Source organism: Monodelphis domestica, chromosome 7 (assembly GCF_027887165.1).
Source record: "Monodelphis domestica isolate mMonDom1 chromosome 7, mMonDom1.pri, whole genome shotgun sequence".
NCBI classification, from domain to species: domain Eukaryota; kingdom Metazoa; phylum Chordata; class Mammalia; order Didelphimorphia; family Didelphidae; genus Monodelphis; species Monodelphis domestica.
Window position 1 is genome coordinate 101,492,916 of NC_077233.1, and position 27,362 is coordinate 101,520,277.

A 27,362-nucleotide genomic window follows, 5' to 3' on the forward strand; every position below is an offset into this window, starting at 1 on the left:
TCAAAATGAAAATGGCATTCATCAGGAAAACAAAATTTTATAGCATCCAATTAATTTTAATGGACTGAAAGTATGTTTGGTATTGGTTTTGGTTTTTCCCAGAACAAGCCAAAACATTTGGATCAGCTGGCAAAAAAAAAAAAATTACAGGGAGGATATAGATGGAAGGAAAGTTAAAAAAAAAAAGTAGGAAACAAATGGAAAAAGGGAAATAATTTACAGGTTTGGGAGTGTGTGCCCGACGTTGTGAATTTCAGGATGCCTTAGAAGCAGGACTAAAGAGCAGCTTAATAATTCAGAGAGGTCATTTTTCCAGCATTTAAATTTGCTCTTCTGAGACACTAAAACTTTATGGAAAAAATGACAGTTCCAATACTTTAAAAGGACTTTCAGTCAAATCACTGCTTCAGATACAGGTGGGACATCGTGTGAACTCTGAGATTCTGTGATTCTATCCACAGACTGAAAGGAAATTCAGGATCAAGCTGGTTAGGATACTAAAAAAAAAAAAGAAAAGGTAAGATATCATAAGTTGTGATATGACATCATTCTGCAAGGAATATAGAGAATATTTAGCAATACTATTTATGCTTGACTATAAAATATGAAAATTAAGGCCTTAAAAGCCATCTTAATTCTGAGTTTTCCACACTTTTTTTCCTTAGGTAATGTTAATTCCCTGGATTCTAATGATCACTTATGCAAATGACTTATAAATCTATAGATCCAGTCCCTGAACATCTCCATTTGAAATAACCCTATATGGGCATCTCACATTGAACACATCCAAAATTGAGCTCATTATATTGCTCCTTAAGAAAGATGTCCCTCCTTCTTTCTGACTTCACTATATCTATCCAGAGCTAGTTAGCACAATGCCTGGCACACAGTAGATACTTAATAAATAAATGTTTCTTGACTCTGACTGTCAAAGTGACTGGAATTCATTGCACTTTCAAAAACTATTCTCTCTGTGCCATCCCGAATTGGTTAAGAAATTGATCTCTACCAGGATCTATACTGACCTCAAGGTGGTGACTATAGAAAGCAAACAACTACTGTTGGTTTTAATAAGGATCAAGGGAAAAGCAGGTTTCCAGAGATGTGAGCATCAAGTCTCAAGCCCTGATCTGATTTGTCAGGTCTTCCATGACCTATTATTAGCCCTATCTTACCAATTCAGAAATTCGCCAGCAATACCCAGTACTATATTTCTGTACTAGTCAAACTGGCCTATTCATTCATTCTAAGAATACTTCATTCTTGTTCCCATTAGTACCTGCCTTTACTCCTATTTTTCCCTTCATCTAGAAAGTCTTTCTCCTTTCTATCCCAGTTCTTGTCAACATTCTACCTATCCTTAAAAGTCTAGTTTCAGTCCCAACTCCAACATAGAACTTTCATCAGAAAGTACCAAAAAAATCCTTTCATCTGCATTTATCTGTGTCACTCAAACTTGTGTTCTGTCTTATGATATATCTTGTATAGGCATAATTAATACATGGATAATATTTATTGAGTATGTATACATTAAGAGGTTTATAATTTAATTGAGTAAGCAAGAAAAACACAGGAAAAATAAACGACCACATAAGGTTGTATTTCTCACAGCACCTTCCATATAGAGTTAGTGCTCAGTGAGTATACTGGTGATCAGATAGTGGGGTATGGGGGAGACATTGGGGAATACAAGGGATGGGAAAGTGCTTGTAATGATTAGATCAGGTAAGTGTCATCCTGGATGTTTTATAAGGTCCTTTCCAACTCTTAAAGCTCTAGGATTCTATTTACTGATTTGATTTCTCTGCCTTTATTTGGAATGTCTTTAAAGATCCCACTCAAATGTTACTATCTTCCACCTAAATCTGACTAAAGATACTAAATAACTTCACCTAAATGCTGACAAAATGTAAAGAAATACATACATATATATATATATATATATACACACACACACACACACACACACACACACTGATAGATGATACAACCCTGCACATAACTCTAAAAGGATAATAAATTTGAGTGTTGAAGTTTACTTTAATACGGCAAGACCAATTTCTTTTTTTTTTTTATTTTACAGAAAAGGAAGGTCCCAAAGGAGTTAAATGGCTTGCCCAAGGCACATAGAAAGTAGAGAGCATAGCAAAATTAAATCCAGGTTCTGTTTCTAAATCAAGTAATCTTTCTTCTACACTAAACTACTTGCTTCTACAATATGGTGTTCTAATTTTCATTTAGAGTAGTGGTAGAAAATAATAAGCATATAATATAAATTATATAACAGTAATATATAATATAGATATACATATATATAAATATAATTTTAAAGTTTGCAAGACTCTCAATAAGTAGTTGTTAGCCGATAGGTACTAGCAGTGTTGAGTCTTTAGGTCTTTCATTTGATCTTCGAAACACCTCTGTGTTTTGAGGTATAAGCAGGACTTAATATATATCAATTTAGCCTTAGTCCTGTTGCATTGAATATAAAAAAATTAACTGATTTGCCAAAGGTCCACACAGATAATAAAGGAAAGATCTGGGAGTTGGACCTACTTCTTCTGAGTCTAGTCATGTTCTCTCCTCTACTCTAGGATGTATACAGCACATGAGGAGATATCATGCTGCCAAGCTGAGAAAGTAGATAATAAATAACAAAAGGGGTTTCCATAATCTAGCATTTAAAAAACATCACTTATCAATTACTTAACTGGCAAAGTTTTACAAAGAAATTCTTGCTTCTTCTCAAAATAGACGTAGAAATTGCCCAAAGAAAAAGAATATGGAGGGGGGGAGGAGGAATTGTCTGAGAAGAAACATGGTAAGTAGAGGCAAAAATGCCTGAAGAAAAAAACATACAGGAAAGCATCAATAATAATAACACCATAAAGCTAAAAGTTAATCAAGATAAAACAAAATGAATGATACACATTGAAGGAATTCAAGCAAGAAATGGAGTTAACAAAAACACTGACATGAAAAAAGGAAAAACAGAACGTAGTTATGGAATCTCAGATTCAAGATGGCAATAGAACTTAGCAGTTTAGAAATAACCACAGAAAACAAAAACAAACCAACAGATGGAGGTTGGGTAGGACTGGTAACAATTATTTGACTAGATAGTGTAAGAGAATAAGAAGTTAAGACCAAGAAATTGTTAAATTATTCAACTGGAAATATATTTAGAAGATATGTACATGCATGCTCATATACATGTGTATATCTAATACACTTATGAAAATATATATATAAGGAAGAAGGAAAGACAGTTTTGAGGGCATAAAGAAAATTTGGTAATACTGTTTCTAGAAACAATACATTTCCATGAAACACTGTAAAGGGGAGTCAAATGACCAAACAGGCAACCATTCCCTGACAACAAAAGTGAACTTCCAAATTCAACTCAGCCACACACTTCTGCCAACTTCAGGATTACTCCAAGATAATTTTTATAAGTAGTTAAGAAGAAAGGCATCACTTCAGGCACTTAGCAACAGTTCCTGGCACAGTAGGTACTTAATAAATGCGTGTCATCTTGATTTCAAAAATTACAAATTCAAATGACATAATTTTAAAATTAAATGATGAATTATGACAAAAGCAAGTGAAATACAGCATGCCAAAAGTTAAGAGATAAGGTATAATCCCCAAAAAATGTTTTTGTATGTAAGTAAAGCTTTTAAGAACAAATGACAATCAATTAAAAATACACAGAAACTTGAAGATTCTGGCAAGAACAGGCAATATTAATATGGCTTTTCAAAGAATCACAGTTTTAATAGTAAAAAGACATCTAAAATACCATTTTACTGAAAAAAAAATCCCCTAATCTACTATGGAAACATATGTACCCACAAAAACTGTAGTTCATACAGTGTCAAAAGACACTGTGATCTCATTGGTTAGATGTGTAATGGTAATATGGAAGAATACTAAGGTAGAAAAAAAAGTAGCCATCCCCATTTTAAAATAAGATGAGACAGTTAAGAGTTCTTTTCTTTTCTTTTCTTTCTTTTTTTCTTTGTATTTTTTTGTTTGTTGTTTTTTTGGACTTAATTCAGTTTCTTTTCTGTTTGGGGCAAGTTCTTTCAAATGTATGTGTTGGAAGATAGAAACTGCTCTGAATTAAAAGACTTTTAAAATGCATATAAAGACATGCTTGTGGACAGAAACTAGTCCATTTGCAAGTTGAGCATCATGTATAAATGCTAAGAAGGCTTATTCAGAGACTTAAAAATTTAGAATATTTTTTACCGTATTTAAAAAGAGCTAATTTGTAAAGAAATAACTTGGAGGAGGAATCCTATAAAACTTCCATTGCCAATGGGCAGTTCCCATCTGCTAATTTGTAAATAGACTTTTTAAATGTACTGGCTGGTGCTTGGGAGCATTAACATTATATAAGGGGCGGGGCTGAGCTGAGATAAGCCCAGGGTTAGGAGGCAAAGGTGCCAGAAGCAGGACGGACTTGACCAGACAGGATAGAGCGCTGCAACCTGGACCAGCTGCTGCCACAACATCGCACCGCTCTGATGGAGGCTGCTAAGGAAACTCTTGAGAATCAAAGAACTTCCACTGAAAATGTGAATGACACAAACCGTAATCCCCAATTTGAGCCCATTCCTCTGGACAAGATAAAAACTCTCGAGGAAGATGAAGAAGAACTTTTTCGGATGCGAGCAAAGCTCTTCCGATTCACCTATGTGAATGGCCTTCCGAAATGGAAAGAGCGGGGTACTGGAGATATGAAGCTGCTGAAACATAAGAAGAAAGGGACCATTCGCCTCCTCATGAGGAGGAGCAGAACACTTAAGATCTGTGCTAATCACTATGTAACACCATGGATGGAGCTTAAGTCCAATGTATGGAGTGACAGGGCTTGGGTCTGGTACACACAAGCTGACTTTGCTGATGAGACTCTTAAGCACGAAGTCCTGGCGATTCGATTCCTAAATGCAGAAAACGCCCAGAAATTTAAGGCAAAATTTGAAGAATGTAGGAATGAGATAAAAGAAAAAGAAGAGAGACTAGCATCAGGAAGAAACCCAACACTTCGGCTTTTGGTGAAAGAAGACAGCCAAGGAGAGCCCGAGGGCCTTGACAAAGTAGTTCAAAAGCTAAAAGAACTTTCGGTGGAAGAAGACAGGCAAGGGAAGTCTGAGAGTCTTGACAAAGTAGCCCCAAAACTAGAACTTTCAGTGGAAGATGATAGCCAAGGAAAGTCTGAAAGCCATGAAATATCCCAAAAGCCTGGGGAGCTTTTAGTGAAAGAAGACAGCCAGGGAGAGCCTAACGATCTTGACAAAATAGTCCAAAAGCTAGAAGAATTTTCGGTGGAAGAAGACAGCCAAGGGAAGTCTGAGAGTCTTGATAAAGTAGCCCCAAAACTAGAACTTTCAGTGGAAGATGACAGCCAAGGAAAGTCTGAAAGCCATGAAATATCCCAAAAGCCTGGGGAGCAGTTAGTGAAAGAAGACAACCAAGGAGAGCCCAAGGACCTTGACAAAGTAGTCCAAAAGCTAGAAGAATTTTCGGTGGAAGAAGACAGCCAAGGGAAGTCTGAGAGTCGTGACAAAGTAGCTCCAAAACTCGAACTTTCAGTACAAGATGATGGACGAGGGAAGTCTGAGAGCCATGAAATATCCCCAAAGTCAGAGTTTTCAGTGGAAGAAGCCAGCCAAAAGGCAGAAGAGAAGGAAGAGACCCACAGCAAAGCTGAAGAGGAGCAATAAATCATCTCCCAGGCCTTGCATTCATTCCTGATATTTTCTCTCCCTCCCTCCCTCTCTCCTTCCCTCTCTTTTCCTTCCTTCCTCATTCTTAGAACTGCCTTTAGAATATGTGTGTGTTGATAAAAATACAAATACATAGATATGGATATAGAAACTAACAATTAAAATTCTGGAGGCAATATTTAATTTTTAAAATCTTTATTAAATTTAATTTATTAATTCCACTCAAGAAAATCTAAAGTGTAGACTGGATCCAGTAGACTGGATGCCAAGAACATCCAGCAGGTCAAAAGAGTAGGGAGGGCAGGAGAGTCAAGCCAAACAAGAAGCTGAGTGAAATGAGCTCTTGAGGTGGGAGACAGCGACTTCCTCTAGACCAGACAATATATATCCCTTGTGATATCATCAGTCAGTCCCTCCCCTGGACATCCCAAGAGGTTTTTGATTGGTAAATAGCCATCGGCAGAGTTAGACTGAAGAGACCCCCAACTCCTTCCTCATTATTTCATCTGGAGGAAAGGCTGGTCTTAAGGCTGCCAAGAAGCCCATTCCTCGTTCCACATTGCTGGGTCAACATGAGTGTCTTCTGAATGGCAGCTAGAGCTTACTGACTTTCCCACAAGAGAATTCTTATTTACAGATAAGCAAGTAGTAGGTCTCTTCCTTTCGCTTAAAAAAAAAACAGTCCTGAGGCCTGGGGAAATTTTACTTTAATTTGGAAGCTGGCTAAAGTTCCAAATCTCAAGTTTTTAAGAACGATTTTGTATTAAAATTATTATAATTCAATATTAATTTTCCGTAAAACAGATACTCTGAAGACATAGATAGCACAAATTCTGTATGCATGTGTATACACATACATATTTTTGCTATTTATAGGCATATCTTATCTATACCAAATCTTGACAATTAAATCATTTTACTTTTCAAGTTTGGTTGTTTTTTAATTCAAAAATTTAATCCCTTTAATAAACAGATCACTGTTACCTTACAAGCCCTAACTCCATAATTTTATGGCCATTTCAGTTGATTCTTCTAGGAACATGTTTACATATTTTCTCAAAGATTTCCTAATTTTAGGTCCAGGTAAATTTCATAATGAATGAGAAAACATATCTGAAAAAAGAAATTTCTATAAATATATGTTTTGTAAAGTAAATTTTAAAAGTTACAGCAGAAAGGGAAAAGTAAAGGCGTCTAGTGCCATTGTTCCTTTTATATCAGCACCAAGACTTCCTATGGCAAAACAAAACAAAACAAACAAAAAAAGCCTTTCTCAAGTTACATCCAATCATTTATGACATATAAAATATGATGAAAGGAAACTGGTTGAACTAAAGTTAAGAATCATTAAGTGTTGACTCTGCCAGGCCCTCTTCAAAGCCCTGGTCACTGTCCAAAAAAGTTTTTTAATCGAATGAATTAGGGGAAAAATAATTTTTTTTTATTTGGAAAATATTTGTAGTAGACTGAAATAACTTTTTTTTTGGTTGTTGTACTCTCTTCACCTGTGCTAGGATTTTTTTTTACACTTTATGGGAATCAAATCATTAAAAAAAAAACCTTAGCATCTATACTAAATGTCCATTTAAAGGCTGAAGAATGGTAAGGGCTAGGCAACTAGAGTTAAGTGACTTGCCCAGGTTTACACAGTTAGAAAGTGTTTGAGGTCACATTTGAGCCCAGAACCTCCAATCTCTACTCTGGCTTTCTCTATCCACTGAGCCACCTAGCTGCCCCTGGGAACAAGCCATTTTAATGAACTCCTCTGGTCCATGATGAGAGATAGATCTAAAGATACCCTTGCTTTTAGATATCTAGTGAAAAATAATGAGACAGAAAACCTTTATCACTGCAATGAAAAAGGCAATGGATCTATTTCTGGGGCACCTTCAGAATGGAAATGTGGGTAATACTGAGGAAAGCATTATCTTTATCATGGGAGCCTCTGAGAGCTACTGACTTCCTTGACTTATTCAGCAACTGGATCTATTAACCAAAGTGAAAAATCTTTGTTCCGTCTTTATTTGCTGCCAATTCAGAAAATGTCCTTTTTTATTAAAGGAAAAAGTAAACTTAATGTGAAACATTTACATAATTATAGGAATGAAACAAGTCCTTTAAAATTTTACCTATTATTTGTCTTTAAAATTTGGTAGTAGAGGGGGGCAACTGGGTGCCTCAGTGGATTGAGAGCCAGAGATAAGTCCTGGGTTCAAATCTGACATCAGAGACTTCCTAGCTGTGTGACCCTGGGCAAGTCACTTGACCCCTATTGCCTAGCCCTTACTACTCTTCTCCCTTAGAACCGATTGGTTCTAAGACAGAAGCTAAGGGTTTTTAAATAAATAAAATAAAATAAAATTTTGTAATATAGTTTATTATTTATTATGAGAATCAGAGATCACAAATTCAGGACTTCACAAACCTTAAAGCACTATGTAAATGCTAGCTATAATGATTATTGCTGTTGTTACATTATTATTATTATTATTATAACATTGAAGGGGGGGAAGAAGGAAAAGAATTTCCTTTACAAAACCCTTCCCTAATAGTCATCCAACCTCAGTTTTAACCACCTTTAATGAGAGGGAAACCACTACCTCCAGGAGTAATCCATGCCATTTTTAACTGGGACTAGTTACAATATAGTATTCTTTCAATATTGCTGTCATCTGACATACTACTACTTCCATCCATTGCTCCTTATTCTACCCTCTTGAAAAAGTTATGAGTACCCTTAAAATGTTTGAAAATAGAGCAACATATTCTACAGGACTCTCAAATAGTCAGCCATATATCATCACTTTCATGGTGTGTAAGTCATAGTAACTTAATTACACACAATTATATGTTAAAACTCCTTAAACAAGTGGCAAAGCAAAAATTTCCAAGGAAGTCAGGCTCACCATATGCCCTTCAACTTAAAAAATAATAAAAAATAAACAAACAAAACAGACGGAACTCAGGGCAAGTAAAAAAATCTAAAATTAAAAATGGGTAAAGTGATAAAAATTTTGGAAATATAATGAAACAAAGAAATATTATGATGATAATTATATTGTGGTGTAAGGTTTTACAAATTGTTGGGCATGTATTACTTCATTTATTTTTATATCATTATATGGATTATTACTGTCCCATTGTAAAGATAAGGAAACTAGGGCTGAAAGAGAGTTAGTTGATTTGCCCAGGGTGATACAACTCATAAATATTCTGAGGCCTGATTTGACCTAAGGTCTCCATGTGACTAAGTGGTAAACTGGAAAATAAATGCTTAACAAACAGCTCTTCTCTGTTATCTCATCCTTTATCTCCCTCTTACTACCATACCAAAACAAACAAACAACCCACTACACTGTTAACATTTTTGCATTACCTTCTTATGTCAATAAACAAATAAAAAGTCAAGCCCCAATTTATAGCATTTGTCTTCTGAGGTTTAAATGTTCACACAGCAGATCAAACAGTTCTTTAAAAAAAAAAAAAACAACAGAAAACCCTTACCTTCTGTCTTAGAATCAATACCATGTATTGGTTCCAAGGTAGAAGAGGGGTAAGTGGGTTAAGTGATTTGCCCAGGGTGACACAACTAGGTAGTTTTTAAGTGTTCAGATTTGAACCAAGGACCTCCTGTCTCTAGGCCTGGCTCTCAATCCACTGAGGTGCCTTGCTAACCCCAGCAATTAGCTCTTACTAGCTGGTTTGAGCTGACTGTGGCATATCCCAAGTCATGACACAAAGTTCAGTGCTATGTCAAATGGAAAAATAAACAATATAAGATATTCTAAGAAGCATCCTCAAATGGTTAAAGTTCATATAATTTAAGCAAGAATTAGCACTGTTATAGGAGAAATAGAACAAATAAAATTAAACTGAAGAAATGTTTTGAAATCACATGATGAACCAAAGTCTGAATTTTTAAAAATACTAATAAGACTAGATGAGAAAAATTTTAAATGGTCAACATGGAAACTATCACTGATATCAGTGAAGAGAATGACAATGAGGTGATAACATATCAACATGTATGAGATATAGCTAAAGCAGTACTTGGGAATACTTATATCTCTGAGTGCTTATAATATAAGCCTTATATCAACAAAATAGAGAAAAATCAGATTAATTAATTGGGTATACAACTAAAAAAACTAGAAAAAACAAATTTAAAATCCCCAGTTAAAGACTAAATTGGAAATCCTAAAAACAAAGGAGAAATTAATAAAATTGAAAGTTAAAAACAAAACCTATTGAACTGATAAATAAGACTAGGAACTAGTTCTATTAAAAAAAACAAAATAGATAAAATATTATTTAATTTGATTTTTAAAAAAGAAAGAAGAGAATCAAATTGCTAGTATCAAAAATGAAAAAGGAGATTTCACCTCTAATGAAGAGGAAATTAAGGCAATTATTAGGAGCTATTTCATCCAATTATATGACAAATCTGACAATATAGGTGAAATGAACAAATATTTGCAAAAAATATAAATTCCCAAAAAATATAAATTAAAAAAGAGGAAACAGAATACTTAAATAATCACATCCCAGAAAAAAGAAATTTAAAAAGCCATCAATGAACTCCCCAAGAAAATATCCCCAGGGCCAGATGGATTCATAAGTGAATTATATCAAACATTTAAAGAACAAATAATCCCAATACTAAACAAACTGTTTGGCAAAATAAGCAAAAGAGTCCTACTAAATTCTTTTTATGGCACAAATATGGTAATTATACCTAAATTAGGAAGACAAAAAACAGAGAAAGAAAATTATAGATCTATCTCCTTAATGAACATAGATGCAAAAATCTTAAGTAAAATGCAAGCAAAGAGACTACAAAAATATATCACAAGGATTAGTCACAATGACAGGTTGGCTTTATATCAGGAATGCAAAGTTGGTTTAATATCAGGAAAACCATCCACATAATTGACCTTACCAATAATCAAACTAACAGAAATCACATGATTATCTCAATAGATGAGGAAAAATCCTTTGACAAAATATAACACCCATTCCTATTGAAAACACTAGAAAGTATAGGAATAAAGGGGCCTTTCCTCAAAATAATAAGTGGTATTTATTTTAAAACATCAGCAAGTGTCATTTGTAATGGAGATAAGTTAGAAGCCTTCTCAAGAAGATCAGGAGTGAAGCAAGAATGCCCATTTATCATCACTATTATTTAATATTGTACTAGAAATGCTAGCAGTAGCAGTTAAAAAAAATAAATTGAAAGGATTAAAGTAGGCAATTGGAAAACTTAACTATCACTCATTGCAGATGATATGATGGCATACTTAGAGAATCCTAGAAAAATCAACTAAAAAGCTAGTTGAAATAATTAAGAATTCCAGCAAAGTTGTAGGATACAAAATAAGACCATATAAATCAGCAGCGTTTCTATATATTTTCAACAAAAATCAGGAGTGTTAAAACGAGAAACTCCTTTTAAAATCACTCTAGATAATATAAGATAATAAGGAAAAATACTTGTACAAAAATATTCATAGCTGCACTCTTTGTGGTGGCAAAGAATTGAAAGATGAGGGGATGTCCTTCAATTGGAGAGTGGCTGAACAAATTGTGGTATATAATGGTAATGGAATACTATTGTACTATTGGGAATAATGAACAGGATGACTTCAGAAAGAACTGGAAATATGAACTGTATATATGAACTGATGCAGAGTGAAATATGCAGAACCAGAAGAATATTATACACAATAACTGAAATAAGTTAGGTTTTGCTATCAGCAATACAATGATCCAGGACAATTCTGAAGAAATTATGAAAAAGAATGTTATCCACCTCTAGAGAAAGAACTGTTGGAGTAAAAATACAAATGAAAACATATGATTTATCATTTATTTGGGCATATGATTTGGGGTTTTGGTTTTATAAGATTATTCTTTTACAAAAATGAATAATATGGAAATGTGTTTTCAGTGATAATACATGTACAACCCAGTGGAATTGCTTGTCAATTCTGAGAGAAGGGAGAAAAGAGGAGAGGGAAACTCCACGAATCATAACTTTGGGAAACTTATGTGAAAATTTGTTAGTGGAATAAAATAAAGATAATTTTTTAAAAAATAAATGATCATCATGGAAAATAAAAATAAACGCATAAAAAAACTGTCCTATTAAATTCCTTTATGACATAATACAGTTTTGATACCTAAACTGGGGAGATAAAGGAAAGTTGAAAAAATAATATTAAAGGTCAGTTTCCCTAGCATTGATGCAAAATTTTTAAATAAAATACCACCAAGGAGATTACAGCAATATACAACAAAGGTCATACACTATGACCAGGTGGGATTTATACCAGGAATACAGGGCTCATTCATTCAACATTAAGAAAACTATAAGCATAATTGACCAAATCAATAATAACAACCAAAAAAACACAACATATGATACCAATAGATGTGGGAAAAGCTTTTGACAAAATACAAAACTCATTTCTATCAAAAACACTTGAAAGTACAGGAATAGAGTCTTACTTAAAATGATAAGTAGTATCTATCTAAAACCAAGAACAAGCATTATTTGTAATAGGTATGAGCTAGAAGCCTTCCCAATTAAGATCAGGGGTGAAGCAAAGATCTCCATTATCACCACTATTAGTCAATATTATACTATATGTTAGCTATAGAATTAAGACAAGAAAAATAAAGGGAAGGATTTTGAATAGATAACAAGGAAACAAAAGTATTACTCTTTGCAGTGGATAGATGGAATACTTAGAGAATCAACTAACAAACTACTTGAAATAATTACTAAGTTGCAAGATATAAAATAAACTCACATAAATCATCAGCATTTCTAAATATTACATCCCCAAAAAATATAGAGAAATTCCATTCAAAACCACTACAAACATTATAAAATACCTAGAGATCTACCTCCTAAGATAAAACCAGGAACTATATGAACACAATTACAAAATACTTTTCACACAAGTAAAGACAGATCTAAACAAATGGAGGAATATTAATTGCTCATGGCTAGGTCAGGCCAATATAACAAAAAGATAATTCTATCCAAATTAATTTGCTCTTTCAGTGCCATACCAATCAAACTACTAAAAAAATATTTTATAGAGCTAGAAAAAATAATAATTAATCTGGAAAAACAAAAGGTCAAGAATATCAAGAGAATCAATGAAAAAAATTTGAAGGAAGGCAGCTTCAAAGTGACAGATTTCAAACTATATTACAAAGCAGTAATCATCAAAATATGTATTGCCTAAAAAATAGTAGTGAATCATTGGAATGGATTAGGTATACAGTATACGTAATAAATGATGACAGTAATCAAGTGCTTGATAAATCCAAAGATCCAAGCTGTTGGGGAAAGCATTCATTGACAAAAATTGCTTGGGGAAGTGGAAACTGGTTTGAAAGAAACTAGGCATAGATTGGGATCTTTTTATATACACCAGATGCCAAGATAATGTCAAAATGGGTTTGTGATTTAGATATTTAGGATGACATAAGTAAATTAAGTGAGCATATATAGATTATAGATTATATTATTATAGATTATAGATATAGATATAGACATTATAGATAAGTAAACATTTTATCACCAAAAAGTAAATAAAGTGGATCACAGGAAGTAATAGATAATTTTGATTACATGAAATTTAAAAAAAAGCTTTTGCACAAACAAAACTAATATAATAAAAATGAGAAGGAAAAAGGAAACAGGAAAAAATTTTATGGCAAGTTTCTCTGATAAAGGTCTCTTTCTCAAATATATAGGGAGAAATTTATAAAAATAAGAGTCATTGGGGGCAGCTGGGTAGCTCAGTGGATTGAGAGCCAGGCCTAAAGACTGGAGGTCCAAGGTTCAAATCTGGCTTCAGACACTTCCCAGTTGTGTGACCTTGGGCAAGTCACTTGACCCCCATTGCCTAGCCCTTACCACTCTTCTGCCTTGGAGCCAATACACAGTATTGACTCCAAGAGGGAAGGTAAGGTTTTAAAAAAAAAATTAAAAAAAAATAAGAGTCATTCCTCAATTGATAAAATAGACAGTTTTCAGAAGAAAATAAAACTATCAATTATCACATGAAAGAAATATTCTAAATCACTATTGATTAGAGAAATGAAATTTCTCTAAAACAACTGTGGGACTGTGAAGATAGAATTAACTCTCCCATTGTCTATTTTTAGCTAATCAAATCAAGAACCATTAGGTAAGAGTGCACACAAGTCACTTAACTAGTTCACACCCCCAAAGGCCACAAGCACTGCACCCCCACCCTACCCAGGCAGTGCTTGGCAAATTGAAAGACTGTAACTGATTTCTGTGAAGACGGGGAGAGGCAGAAAATGATATGCCAAAGGGGATGTAAAAAGAGACCAACATGATCTGGGATACCATTCCCTTCCTGGCGTTTGGAGAGACTGGTTCCTTGGAGAGATTCCTTCCTTGGCTCTTGGAGACACTGGTTCCAGAGATTCCTTCCTCGGCTTGTGAAGAGACTCTTTCCTTGGATTCTGTGTTGGCTTGCTGGAGACTACCAGAGTTTCACATAGAGATCGGGACTTGAAGAAGCCAGACTTCACAGGAGAAGCACTTAAGGATGGTAGGCTTGTTAAGGTTCTGTCTCTTTCCTACATTTCCCACTTTCACTCTTTTCTACCTCATTGTAAATAAAAAATTGCTCACAGTCATTTTGACTTAAGGGATAATATTTTATAATAACTACAATACCACTTTTATAACTCTCTTATTGAGTCAAAAACTAATTGTATTTCCTTAAAATACCATAGAAATCACATCTATAAGTTTGGTTAACATTATAGAAAAAGAAAATGATAAATGCTGGAGAAGATGTGGGGAAAAAATAAGTATACTATTGCATTGTGGGTAGAGTTGTGAACTGATCCAACCATTCTGGAGAATAATTTGAAACTCTCTCAAAAGGACTATAAAATTGGTGATACCCTCTGGCCCAGCAATAATACTAACTAGATCTGTATCTCAAAAAAATCAAAGAAAAGGGAAAAATGTGTATGAAAATATTCATAACCACTCTTTTTGTGGTGTGAAAAAACTGAAAAATAAGGAAATATACATCAACTAGAGGATAACTGAACAAGTTGTAGCATATGATTATTGTGATGGAATATGTAAGAAATAAAGAAATCTCTGGCCATACTTCTGAACTGAAGACCCAAACTTTAATTATAGTAAATTAAAGCTGAAGATCATACCACACCCAGTTTGTGATAAGACCCCATATAGATATTCCACAGAACAATATGTTTATAGGTTTTTGATAGCTAATTAACACAGCAGAACCTAGATAGGATGTTAAGAAACATGCAATGGTGCTTGATAACAAGGGTTTGAAACATTAGCAAGAAAGTCCTCAAAGTTCAATATAAGGTTAACTATCCTCCTTGGGACAGAGTAAGGAGAGAAGGAAAAATGATTGATAGGCACATTGACAAAGATGGATGAAAAGCATAAAGAGATTGAATTGGCAACTTGGTAATTGATGGGATAAAGGGAGGGAGCCTTAGCCAAAAGGAATTCTGTTGCTCAGTTGTTTCAGTGATTTCATTTGTGTCCAGCTCTTTGTGACCCCCATTTGTGGTTTTCTTGGCAAAGATACTGTAGTAATTTTCCATTTTCTTCTCCAGCTCTTTTTAAAGATGAAGAATTGAAGCAAATAGGGTCAAATGATTTGCCTAGGGGGTCACATAAGTAGTAAACATTTAAGACCAGATTAGGAACTCAAAAAGACTCATCTTCCTGACTTCAGACCAAGCACTCTATCCAGAGTGCCATCTAACTGCCCAGAGAAAAGGAATACTCCTAGTGTTATTAACTTGATTGAAAGTCAGCTGATGATACCAACAACAGAAATAAAGAAGTAGGGGAAAAGGCATGGATTTATTGAAAAGTTAATCAATTATGGTTTTGATGACCTATTTCAGATGTCTACAGATAATATGTTTGGAAATGTCCAATAGATAGTTCTTAATTTGAACTTAATTTGAAGAGAAAATAGCATCTCAAAAATAGAGGCTTGAAGAGAGGATACAGGAAGCATTAATAAATAGTTAACTGTGTTAAAAGATGCAGAGAGGTCAAGGAGAATGAGGACTGAAGCACTGCTATAAGATTTAGCCATTAAGAAAAGTAAGAGTAAGTGGAAGATGATAATATGAGATGGGTTTGGTTTTCCAGGAAATTTGGCTGTGAAAGGAGGAGAGACAAACTTGATAATCATCTTCACTCTTTACCCTAATTATCAAACACTCCCTAATTACTGATCTTTCCTTGATGCCTTATAAATATGCCTAGCTTTACTCCATTCTTTAAAATTCTTACTCAATCCTACAGTCACTGAAGGCTATCCCTTTCACAAACAACTAGAAAAACCAACTCTGTTCATTATCTCACTTCTCCTATTACTCATTTATCAACTCTTTGAAATCTGGCTTTCTATCTTGTGTACCACTCAACTGAAACTTCCCTCTCTGAAGTTACAAATGGTCTTTTTTTCTCCTATTAATAAAACTTTCATTGTATTTAGATCAAGTAATACTGCCTGTTCTTATCAATTTTGTTTGAATATTTCATAAGGCATTCAATAGAGCTAGACATCATCTCTTATCTCTCTCCTCCATTAGATTGTAAGATCCTTGACATCAGGGACTCTCCTTTGCCTCCTTTTTTAGCCCCAGTGCTTAGCACAGTTCCTGGCACAGAATAGGTGCATAATAAATATTGATTGATTGATTAATCAAGTAATCTCACTGTTAAATTATTTTTATGATGCATGAGCCTTTAGATATGTATCAAAAGCTCACAAAAGCAGAAATAGGAAAAGGTTAAATACTTTTTTGATTCACTACTATGAATGATATACTACTTTATGGATATCAAACAATTCATTTTTAATTCACCTTTATTTGTATGTTCTTGAGTTTCTCAAATCATTTAAATACAAATGAGCATAGTAATAATGATCATAATAACGATGAGGATGAGGATGATGATAATGAAAGAGAACAGTAAGTAATTTTACTAGTAATAAAATATGAACAGATTCTGTCCTTTTCCAGAATAAATTGACCAGAGAACTCCATTCATAAAAGGTGTACATTCTGTGACTGAATTCCACCAAGGCACATAGTTTGATATATAATATCTATGGAACATCTCTTTCTTCCACGTGCTTGAGTGTTCCAACTCTAAAGAACCCAAAATAATAGCTGTGTTTGGAACTAAATTATCCTTTTTCTCCTATAATAACTGGTTGTTATTCTTTTATTTTATTCAATAAACTTTAATTATTGATTGATATGTAGATTCTGAAAGGTCTAGGGTTGGAGTCTTTGGTCTAAAAGTGCTTGCTTAGGACTGAGAACTAAAAACAAAAATCTTAATGGTTTTATGTATTTTTTATTTTTTACAAAATCCCAACGGACAAAATTAAATAGGATCAAGAGATTTCCTCTCTTTGCCTTAATCTAAAAACAAGACAGAGTATCATCTTTGCTCTCTATAACAAAGTTGGTGTAGGCTTCCTCCTCAACTGTCCCTGAATACTCAGGAGATGCTCTCATTATGGACACAATCAAGGCCAGTAACTAAAGAACAGGAACCGAGGGAGAAGAAAAATCATGACTAGCAATGTCTAGATTCCAAAGATGGGGGAATTGTGGGCCAAAGGAATGAGTACTGCTTTCCTGAGAAGTCCTTCATCTTCCACCTCAAAATCTATCCCTTGTTAGATACACAAAAGCTACATTAGTGTGGTCTAATTTTTCTTCACTTAATGTATCAAGTTCAGCAGTATCTTTGTAAGAAGTTATCTCTGCAGAACAAACTTTCTTTGGTTAGTACAGGATCTCATAAAAGAACACAAAGTTCAGGGCCAAACAACAGATCTTATTGGATGCAGTATATATTGCCTTTCTGTTAGTTTCAAAAACTCTCTTGTCATCACCAGAAGGAACATCAGTCAAATAACAGCAAGTCTCTTGATTCTCAAATAGAACATTTTGCTGTTTGTAATGCATTATTGGGAATCAAGAACCTCTCCACTGGAGATGATATACAAATATCTCTTATCTTGGTCTCAATATGAAGCCCTCTGATGTTTTTTCTCAGCCTTCCATAATTTCTCAATATTTGAGATGATACATTAGTCAATATGACTTCTAGGTATCTAGACAACATTTTTGTATGTAACAAAGAGAAGATTCATTCATTCCTAACCATTTCTAAACTACAGTGCCTGCCTTCTCATCCTCCTCCTCTCACCAGCACTCAGTTCCTACCACTTTCTCATCCCCACCCTTGACCTTGGGCACTGGTGTAAGTGAGCTTGTTACCTTACCTGCTCCTAGAACTCATTTCTCATCTCATATAAATAATTCTTACTTTTTAAAAAATGGAGGAGTTTTACATTCAGGAGCATAGATTCAAAAATGATTTTTAAAACTGCTAATGCTTAATAAATGCTCATTGACTGCTAACTAATTTTAAAAGAAGAAATCAGATATAATAGTAAAAAGTCACTCCACAAAAAAAGTCACAAGGACCAGATAGATTTGCAATTAAACTCTACTCAACTTTTAAAGAATAGCTTATTCCTATATGACCTTTTTTCCAACATAGAGAAAGAGAAAAGTCATCCAATTTCATCTATGAGGAAAATATGAAAACAGGCAAAGGTGAACCTAAAAACTAAAATTATCTCCAGTTACCAAGATTTTGATTGGGCATTAGATATAAATAGCATCAACCTCAAAGCAAAAAGGTTTGTTGGTCATTTTTAAAGTCTTTATTTATTTATTACATTAAAATGCCCAATTACCTTCTTCATTTCCTCCTTTTCCCCAACCTCCATTAGGGAAGGCCTCATGTGACAAGAATGTAAGAATGTATATGTATATATAAAACTATGTCTTAGTTATTTCTGCTTATCAGTGCTTTCTCTAGAGGTGGAAGTAGAATCGTTCCTTAGCTATAAATGCTGATTTGGTATTGATGATTTGGGAGGGAACAAGGAGACATTATCTTTATTGGTGAAAGAAAAAGAATAGTTTCTTGTTCTACTCTCCAAGGCCCTTCTAAATAGAAGATAAGAAATAGTAAGAAAGGGAAGCAAGAGGACAAGAATGGTAAGCATTGCAAGATATCAGTTCCCTTATCCCAGCTCCCTGAATTTCTGGTTTTCCTTTTCTCTTCTAAGTCTTCAAATTCTTTTCCTTTTCTCTCTCCTGTTTTCCATTTTCCCTTAAAGCCTCTCTCCCAACTATTCTTTGCATTTCCATTTGTTTAAAAAAACACCTAAATTTATATATTTAGAGCTTTAAAAGATGTTTTAGAGGTCATGTGGTCTAGTGGGCTCAAACTCCCAGACTGAAAACTACCAGCTAAACTTCCCAAGATCTAGATTAAAATGTACTTTGGAAATTTTTAACAAAATTATTTAAAAATATAGTGCAGTATAGATAATGATAATTTGCAGTTTTCTAAATAAATATGTAACCTAGAGCGATCCATTTTTATTTGAGTTTGACACCATGGATCTAGTCTAAACAATTCATTTTACAACTAAAGCTTGGGTAAGTTAAGGTCACTTAAATAATAGACAATAGAACAGGGATTTGATCTAAATGCTCTCACAAAAATCCAGCATTTTCCCCACTATTTGTAGGTCCCTTTCATTTTCTTTCTTGTTTAGGTTCCTTGCACTATTATCTATCTATCCACCCCTATACTATAAATATTTTCCTTTTCTATGGAGTTATAAGATCTCATTCTATGGACCTAGATTTATGACTAGTGACCCAATAAGTATAATTTAAACACAACTTTTTTACCCTATCATGATATAGACATGAATCAGCTATATCAGTCTTCTCCTAGGCAAAACTTTACTGCTTCTGGTTGCTAACCCTCACTCATAGACAGAATCACAGAATTTTATATTTGGAAGGGGCCAAGATGGTGAAGTTAAGGCAGATACTTACTTGAGTCCTCCCAAATTCCCCTCCTAAAACTTTAAAATGATACCTTTAAATTAATTTGGGGGTGACAAGACCAATAAAAGGACAGCTTAAAACAATTTTCCAAACTAAGACAACTTAGAAAACTGGTAGGAAAGTCTGACTCATTGAGGTAAGAATGGAGCATGATTCAGAAGAAACAAAAACCTTGCAGGCCTTTGGGACAACTGAATCCACAGCAGGGGCCTCCAGAGCTCTCAGCCCTAAGCCCTGGTAACCAGGTTGGACAGTGGTTAAAAAGGAGGTTACAGAGGGTTCTTTGCTGTCACTGAGTTTAGGACTTTCTTGCATTGTTCATTTGTGATTCTGGGTTGCAGTCTGAAAAACAACAGGAAGAAAAGTCTGAAGCTTGGGATAGTGCCCTTCACCCTAGGAGCAGAACCTAATTTTCACATAAAATTAAAGTCAAGAAATAGGTTGGGGGAAATGAACAAAGAATTAAAAAAAAAAAAAGGAAATCAACTGAATAAAGTGACAGAGAAGATCAAAACAAAAACTCAAAAGAAGACAAGGTCAAAATGGTTACATCCAGAACCTCAAAGAAAATGTGAATTGGTTGCAAGCCCAAAAAATAATTCCTCAAACAGTTCAAAAAAAGCTGTTAAAAATCAAATGAAAGGTAGAGAAATAATAGAAAATGAAATGAGAGTGATGCAAGGAAATCACGGATACAAAGAGTTAAAAACTTGGTAAAGGAGGCACAAAAAAAAGTACTGAAGAAAATAACATTTTAAAAAAGAATAGCCCATATGATAAAAGAGACATAAAAATCCACTGAAGAGAAGAACTTCTTAAAAAGCAAAATTGGTCAAATGAAAAGATGCACAAAAATTCAAATAAGAAAAGAACTTTCTAAAAATAGAATTAGCTAAATGGAAAAGAAGATACAAAAGATCGCTAAAGAAAATTTCTTAAAAATTAAAATTGTACAAGAAAACAAAACAAAATTAATGAAAAAAATATAAGTAAATTTGAAATATCTCATTGGGAAAATATCTCACCTGGAAGATAGATTAAGGAGAGAGAATTTAAGAATTATTGAACTTCCTAAAACCTTGATTTTAAAAAAAGAGTTTAGATGATATCGTATTTCAATAAATTATGAAGGAAAACTACCCTGATATCCTAGTACCAGATGTTAAAATAGAAATTAAACATGAATAGGCAAGAAACCTCTGACAAAAGTTTAATTACTCAAATTTATAAAGAGCTAAATCAACTGTACAAAAAATCAAGCCATTCTCCAATTTATAAATGGGCAAGGCACATGGATAGGCAGTTCTCAGATAAAGAAATCAAAACTATTAATAAGCACATGAAGAAGTGTTCTAAATCTCTTATAATCAGAGAGATGCAAATAAAAACAACTCTGAGGTATCACCTCACACCTAGCAGATTGGCTAAGATGACAGCAAAGGAAAGTAATGAATGCTGGAGGGGATGTGGCAAAGTAGGGACATTAATTCATTGCTGGTGGAGTTGTGAACTGATCCAACCATTCTGGAGGGCAATTTGGAACTATGCCCAAAGGGCGCTAAAAGACTGTCTGCCCTTTGAACCAGCCATAGCACTGCTGGGTTTGTACCCCAAAGAGATAATAAGGAAAAAGACTTGTACAAGAATATTCATAGCTGCACTCTTTGTGGTGGCCAAAAATTGGAAAATGAGGAGATGCCCTTCAAGTGGGGAATGGCTGAACAAATTGTGGTATATATTGGTGATGGAATACTATTGCTCTCAAAGGAATAATAAAGTGGAGGAATTCCATGGAGACCGGAACAACCTCCAGACAGTGATGCAGACTGAGAGGAGCAGAACCAGGAAAACATTGTACACAGAGACTAATACACTGTGGCACAATCGAATGTAATGGACTGATCCATTAGTGGCAATACAGTGATCCTGAACAACTAGAAGGAATCTACAAGAAAAACCACTATCCACATTCAGAGGAAACACTATGGGAGTAAAAACACCGAAGGAAAACAACTGCTTGAATACATGAATCGAAGGGACATGGTTGGGGATGTAGACTATAAATGAATATCCTAGTGCAAACATCAACAACATGGGAATAGGTTCTGATCAAGGACACAAACAATACCCAATGAAATTGCACATGGGCTGTGGGAAGGGTGGGTGGAGGAGAGAGAGGGAAATAATGTGATTATTGTAACCAAGGAATAATGTTCTAAATTGACTAAATAAACTAATTCAAATAAAAATAAATTAATTAATTAAATAAAAATTTAAAAATTAAATAGAAATTTAAAAAAACCCCAATCACACCTCCTGAAAGAAATCTCAAAATGAAAACTCCCAGGGATATTCCAGCCATAAATCAGAGCTCTCGGGACAAGGAGAAAATATTGTAAACAGTTAGAAAGAAACAATTCAAATAGTGTAGCATCACAATCAATATAACACAAAACTCCACAATTTGTACATTAAAGGACTGAAAGACTTGGAATATGATATTCTGGGGGACAAAGTAGCTGGGATTACAACCAAGAATCACCTTTCCAAAAAAACTGAGTTTAATCCTTCAGGGGAAAATTAATATTTAATGAAATAATGGATCTTCACTCATTCTTAATGAAAAGGCCAGAGCTATATAGATAATTCAATTTTCAAATATAAGACTTGAAAGAAGCATAAAAGGGTAAACATGAAAAATCTAAAAAAAATAAATTATGGAGTAATAAATAGGGACTCTTATGATGTGAAGATATCAAAAAAAAATAAATGAAGAGATAGAAAAATGGGATGCACTAAGAGAAGGGGAAATGGAGAGATAGAGTGGGTTAAATTATTTCACATGAAAGAAGTACAAAAGAGCTTTTACAGTGGAAAAGAAGACAGGGAGCAGTGACAGGCCATACTTGAATCTTACTCTCATTAGAATTGGCTCAATGTAGGAATAACATACACACTCAATTGGTTTTGGCAATTTATCTTACTCTTAACTTAAATAATCCCATCTTAGAAAAATAAATTGAACAAGCAAGGCATTAGTGAAATCCTGAAGAAAAAAAATCAGCAGGAACAAACATGGATTCACAAGTGAATTTTACTACACATTTAAAGAACAATGAATTCTAACTCTATATCAATAATTTGGGGAAATGCACAAAGAAGAAGTCCTATCAAATTCCTTTTATGACACAAACAAGGAAGAGTAAAAACAAAAATCTATAAACCATTTCCCTAATGAATATTGATTTTAAAATTTTTAAATAAAATACTTGCAAGATTATAGCAATATATCACAAAGATACTAAGATATATATGTTTATATTTGTATATATATGTATATAGGTAGAAATTATATCAATAATGCTGGACTAGATCAATATTAGGAAAACTATAACCATAATTGATTCCTCCATCAATTACTCTCTTCTTATATCCTTTACTAAGTCTCTCTGATTAGAGGACTCAGACTTAAATCAGGGTTAGAGTCAAGTCTTCAGGATGCCAAGAACAGCTTCAGCATGTGTATGTTCTTCCCCACATGGGTCTACTGAGCTAATTTAGTTACTTCATCACCCAAGAGACTTCTTGTTTACAGAGAACATACGGAGCTGGTCTCTACCCTGCCTGTCTTTACCAAAGACAAAAGATATTGACAAAAGGAGGGAGGTCCCCACTAAGCACCACAGCCTGGGGGACAAGCCTACAATTTAATCAATTTAATATAAAGAACAGAATAACACATTATCACACACAGGATTAATACAGTAACATAATTATGGTGAATATGATAATATTTAACACTATTCCTCTACACTCTTAATCTGGTTATATACAGACTCTTGCTTGGGGCTATATTCTTAATACAAATCACAATTACAAGGTATCAAGCTGAAGGGATTCTTACACCAATTCAAATAAGAGCTGCTTAATTAAATTTCCTTTTTACATTGCCACCATTTGCTTTTTTTCCCAGCCTATGGTACATCTCCTGTTTTCCAAAAGCACTCAAAGATCACTCACTGACGATAGTTCAACAAGCAAATCTACCAGATCTTTCAGGACCCAAGAATATCATGTTATATCTGGACAAGGCAACTTAAATTTTTCGTGGGCAGCTAGTTGTTCCCTTTTATCTTATTTATCTTGGGTAAGGCACAGGCTGGCCTTTCATTCCATTGTCCCCAATGCTTTGTGTCCATTTTCTACCTCTCCTGAGTCTCATTTCTGTGTCTTCAGAGCCTTGTTTCCAGCTGGCTGCCAATTAGTATTTATATAAGATGGTAGTTGATATTCAGTTGAGAACTAGAATATTTGCCAAGCAGGCACAATATTTCCAAGGGGCTATTCCATCATACTCACCAACCATATTTAGTGGAGATTTTTTTCTGCTTCCAATGTTTTTATTCTGTCACAATTATTTCATCCTCAGTGCAGGAGAGCCCTCCCCAGCAATAAAAACAAAGGGCCTCTACAGGATAAATGCATTGGATAAATGCAAAATGGATTAATGCAAAATAGATAAATGCAAAAAAATTACAAGGCAGGAGAACATACCCTTGGCATCAAATGAGTTATCATAGTAGATACTAATCAATCCATTATTAAGCATTTACAAGGTGACAAACTCCCTAGTAAGCACTGAGGATACAAAAAGGTAATAGAAATCTCTGCCCTCAAGGACTTCACAGTGTGTATGGTAGAGACATTAAGTGCTTACAAAAGTTCGGCAGTGGAGAGGCCAGTGTCCTGGGAAGGCCTCCTGGAGTAGGTGAGATGAGAGCTGGAATCACAAAAGTTGGATAATTTACTCCTTTCTGATTCTAAAAGGTATATCCAGGACATTGCTGTGCTGGGTAAAGTTTCTCTAATTCTTTAAGGAACAACATATTCCCTGGTTTGGATGGAATAGGAGGTCCTATAAAGGATGAGAGAGAAGGTTGGAAAGATCTCTCAGAAGCACAGCATGGAAAGCCCTGAATGCCAGGCTTAGGAATCTGAACTTTATCCTAATGTCCATTGAGAGTCATTTTTAGATAAAAAGTGTCATGATCAAAGTGGTGTTTTAAGAACTTCGTTGTGATGTTCTGTGCTTAGAATGGATCAAGCCTAATTTTAATAATATTTTAATAAGAATTTTAATAAGATTTTAAGTTTTTTTTAGATTTTAATAAGAAATGTGCAGAAAATAGAAGCAAAATCAGGTAACAGAAAACGAATGCAAAAGTATTGTCAAAATAATATCAAGACAGCTGTGTGGCCCTGGGCAAGTCACTTGACCCCCATTGCCTAGCCCTTACCACTCTTCTGCCTTGGAGCCAATACACAGTATTGACTCCAAAACAGAAGGTAAGGGTTTTAAAAAAATAAAAATAATATCAAGAAAGCTCAGTTCAGAATGAGCTGACTTTGGTGAGGAAAGCTAAGAACAAAAGGATCATAACTAATCCAACTCTCTCGTTTTACATATGAGGAATTTGAGGTCCAGAGATGTCACATAAGTAATAGGGTAGTTAAGTGGCACAATGGATAGAGTTCCTGAACTGAAGTTAAGAGGATTCATATTCATGAGTTCAAATCTAGCCTAGCTGTGTGATCTTGGGAAAGTCACTTAACCTTGTTTGCCTCAGTTTTCTTATCTGTAAAATGAGCTGGAAAAAGAAATGGCAAACCATTCCATTATCTTTGCCAAGAAAATCCCAAATGGGGTTACAAAGAATTGAGCCCTTTAGATAAACAACTGAACAACCCAAGTGATAAGTGTCAGGTGCAAGAACTGGACCTCAGTCTTCCCATAAGTACATTTGTGCTATCTATAAGGTGAGATGATAAGGACTTGTGTTAGAGTAGCAGTAGGGAGCAGGAAATGATGGAAGTGAATGATAATATGAAAGGAATAGGCTTACCCAACTGATAAAGAACAAAACAGAGTCAAAGGTTCATAGCTGGGGTGACTGGGAGAAAAATGGAACCATGGAAAGAAAGCCAAAGATGAAACAGATGAGAGATCTGGGAATTAAGGAAGACAAGAAGAAAGGAGGAAAAATAAGAGAGGAAGGAAGAGAGAAGGCTAGGAATGAAGGGAGGGAGGGAGGGAAGGAAAGGGAAAAAAAGAAGGTGATAGAGCTGATGGTTGGACCCATGAATACATAAAGTTTTCCAGTGTAGAAAGTATAAGGAGAAGACTAAGTACATATTAATAGGGGAGTCTTGAAAACAGAAAGACCTTTAAAATGCCAAGGAATGAAATAATAAGCAATGAGAGGAGGGTGACATGTCAGGCTTTTCTGCCTGACACTCCCCTTCCCACCCACCCCCACCAAACACACAACACAGGTAGTTATACTCTCTGCCTTCACTAATGGGGCAAGGCTGATAAAAGCTATAGAATGAAAAGAGCATCACATATTTAACTTTGGAATTTTCTAGAGTTCTAATCAATCCAGCATGCATTTATAAAATGTTTCTTTTATACAGGATATCAACATTTAACAGTTATCATCCCTTTATCCATAGAGGAGAAAACATGGATAAGAATCAGAGAAATTGTGACTTATCTACCATTAAGAAATTATAATGCCTGGCAGAGCCAGAACTCAAACTTGAGTCTTCCTTCTCTACAATCTACTCTACACAGTATCAAGTGGAAGACGACCTAGCTGTGTTATCCTGGGCAAGTCACTTAATTCTGTTTGACTCAGTTTCCTCATCTGTAAAATGAGCCCTGTAGTTCTATAGACATGACTATATGATTGGGGGAGGAAGGAGAAGCAGGATTACCAGAATGGAGACCTCAGGAAAGGTAGAGATAGGATGCAAAAATATTTACTACTACTCAAAAGGAAAAGGAGTTTTTTGGCCTCTGTGAAGCAACACATTTGAGACTGAACCAGAGAGAAGTTCTAGAATCCTGAGGTCATAATTATTATACCTCGGATACCAGTAGAAAAGTCCCATGTCAGGAAAAAGGTAGGGAACAGGAAAAACACAGGAGCTTTGGAGGCAACAAACAAAAAAGTACAGTAAAACATAATTATCATGTTACCTGCAAAAGATAATGTTACTAAGCCCTGGGCATAATCTCCACCTGCCAGAGATTTGCTTGCTTAAAAATTTGCTTTTCTTTTATTCAGAACAGAAGTTTCTTTCTCTGCCATTCTGGCAAAAATTTAAACAGCTTCTCATAGAGGCAACACAATATTAAGTTATTAATTTTAAAACACACCTTGCTCTTCCCCCCACCCAATCCATCTGCCATGAAAGGTTCACTGAGAAGACATTCACCAATAAACTTTATTTTGCCCTGTGCAAAATACAAGTTCTAACTGGGAATGCCAACCCCCAGAGAAAAATCCTTCCAGGAAGTCAAAAAAGCTATTATTACAATATACAATATTTTGCCTCTAAAAGGTAGACTTGTATTTTTCTACTTGGAAAAACACATCAGGGCCCTTCCAGTGAAAATTGTATCCCTGGATAATATAAAAGACATGATGGCCCGAAAGATGGCAAGATGAAGAAGGGGCATTGCATCTTCCCCTTTAGGATAAAAACACATACTTTCTTCAACTCATCTTAACGCAGCCTCCACCAGCCTCT

The 27,362-nt window shown here is 34.6% G+C and overlaps 2 protein-coding genes and 1 long non-coding RNA gene across 6 annotated transcripts in view; 2 read left to right on the forward strand and 1 right to left on the reverse strand.

Moving 5' to 3' along the window:
- Window positions 1-27,362, reverse strand: part of LOC100017693 (acyl-coenzyme A amino acid N-acyltransferase 2-like) — a 68,300-nt gene that overhangs the window by 40,088 nt on the left and 850 nt on the right. The window lies entirely within an intron of this gene.
- On the forward strand, window positions 11-26,369 carry LOC130455496 (uncharacterized). Its single transcript, XR_008913505.1, has 2 exons — window positions 11-517; window positions 26,241-26,369. It is a non-coding gene; the product is annotated as an uncharacterized LOC130455496 (long non-coding RNA).
- On the forward strand, window positions 4,338-5,913 carry LOC100023161 (RANBP2-like and GRIP domain-containing protein 8). The gene has a single exon (XM_016424296.2). The coding sequence runs from the start codon at window positions 4,533-4,535 to the stop codon at window positions 5,730-5,732; it is 1,200 nt and encodes a 399-aa protein (XP_016279782.2). The 5' UTR covers window positions 4,338-4,532; the 3' UTR covers window positions 5,733-5,913.

What these genes read in the sequence shown, in the direction of transcription:
- LOC100023161 (XM_016424296.2), top strand. Translation starts at nt 4,533, where the DNA reads ATGGAGGCTGCTAAGGAAACTCTTGAGAATCAAAGAACTTCCACTGAA.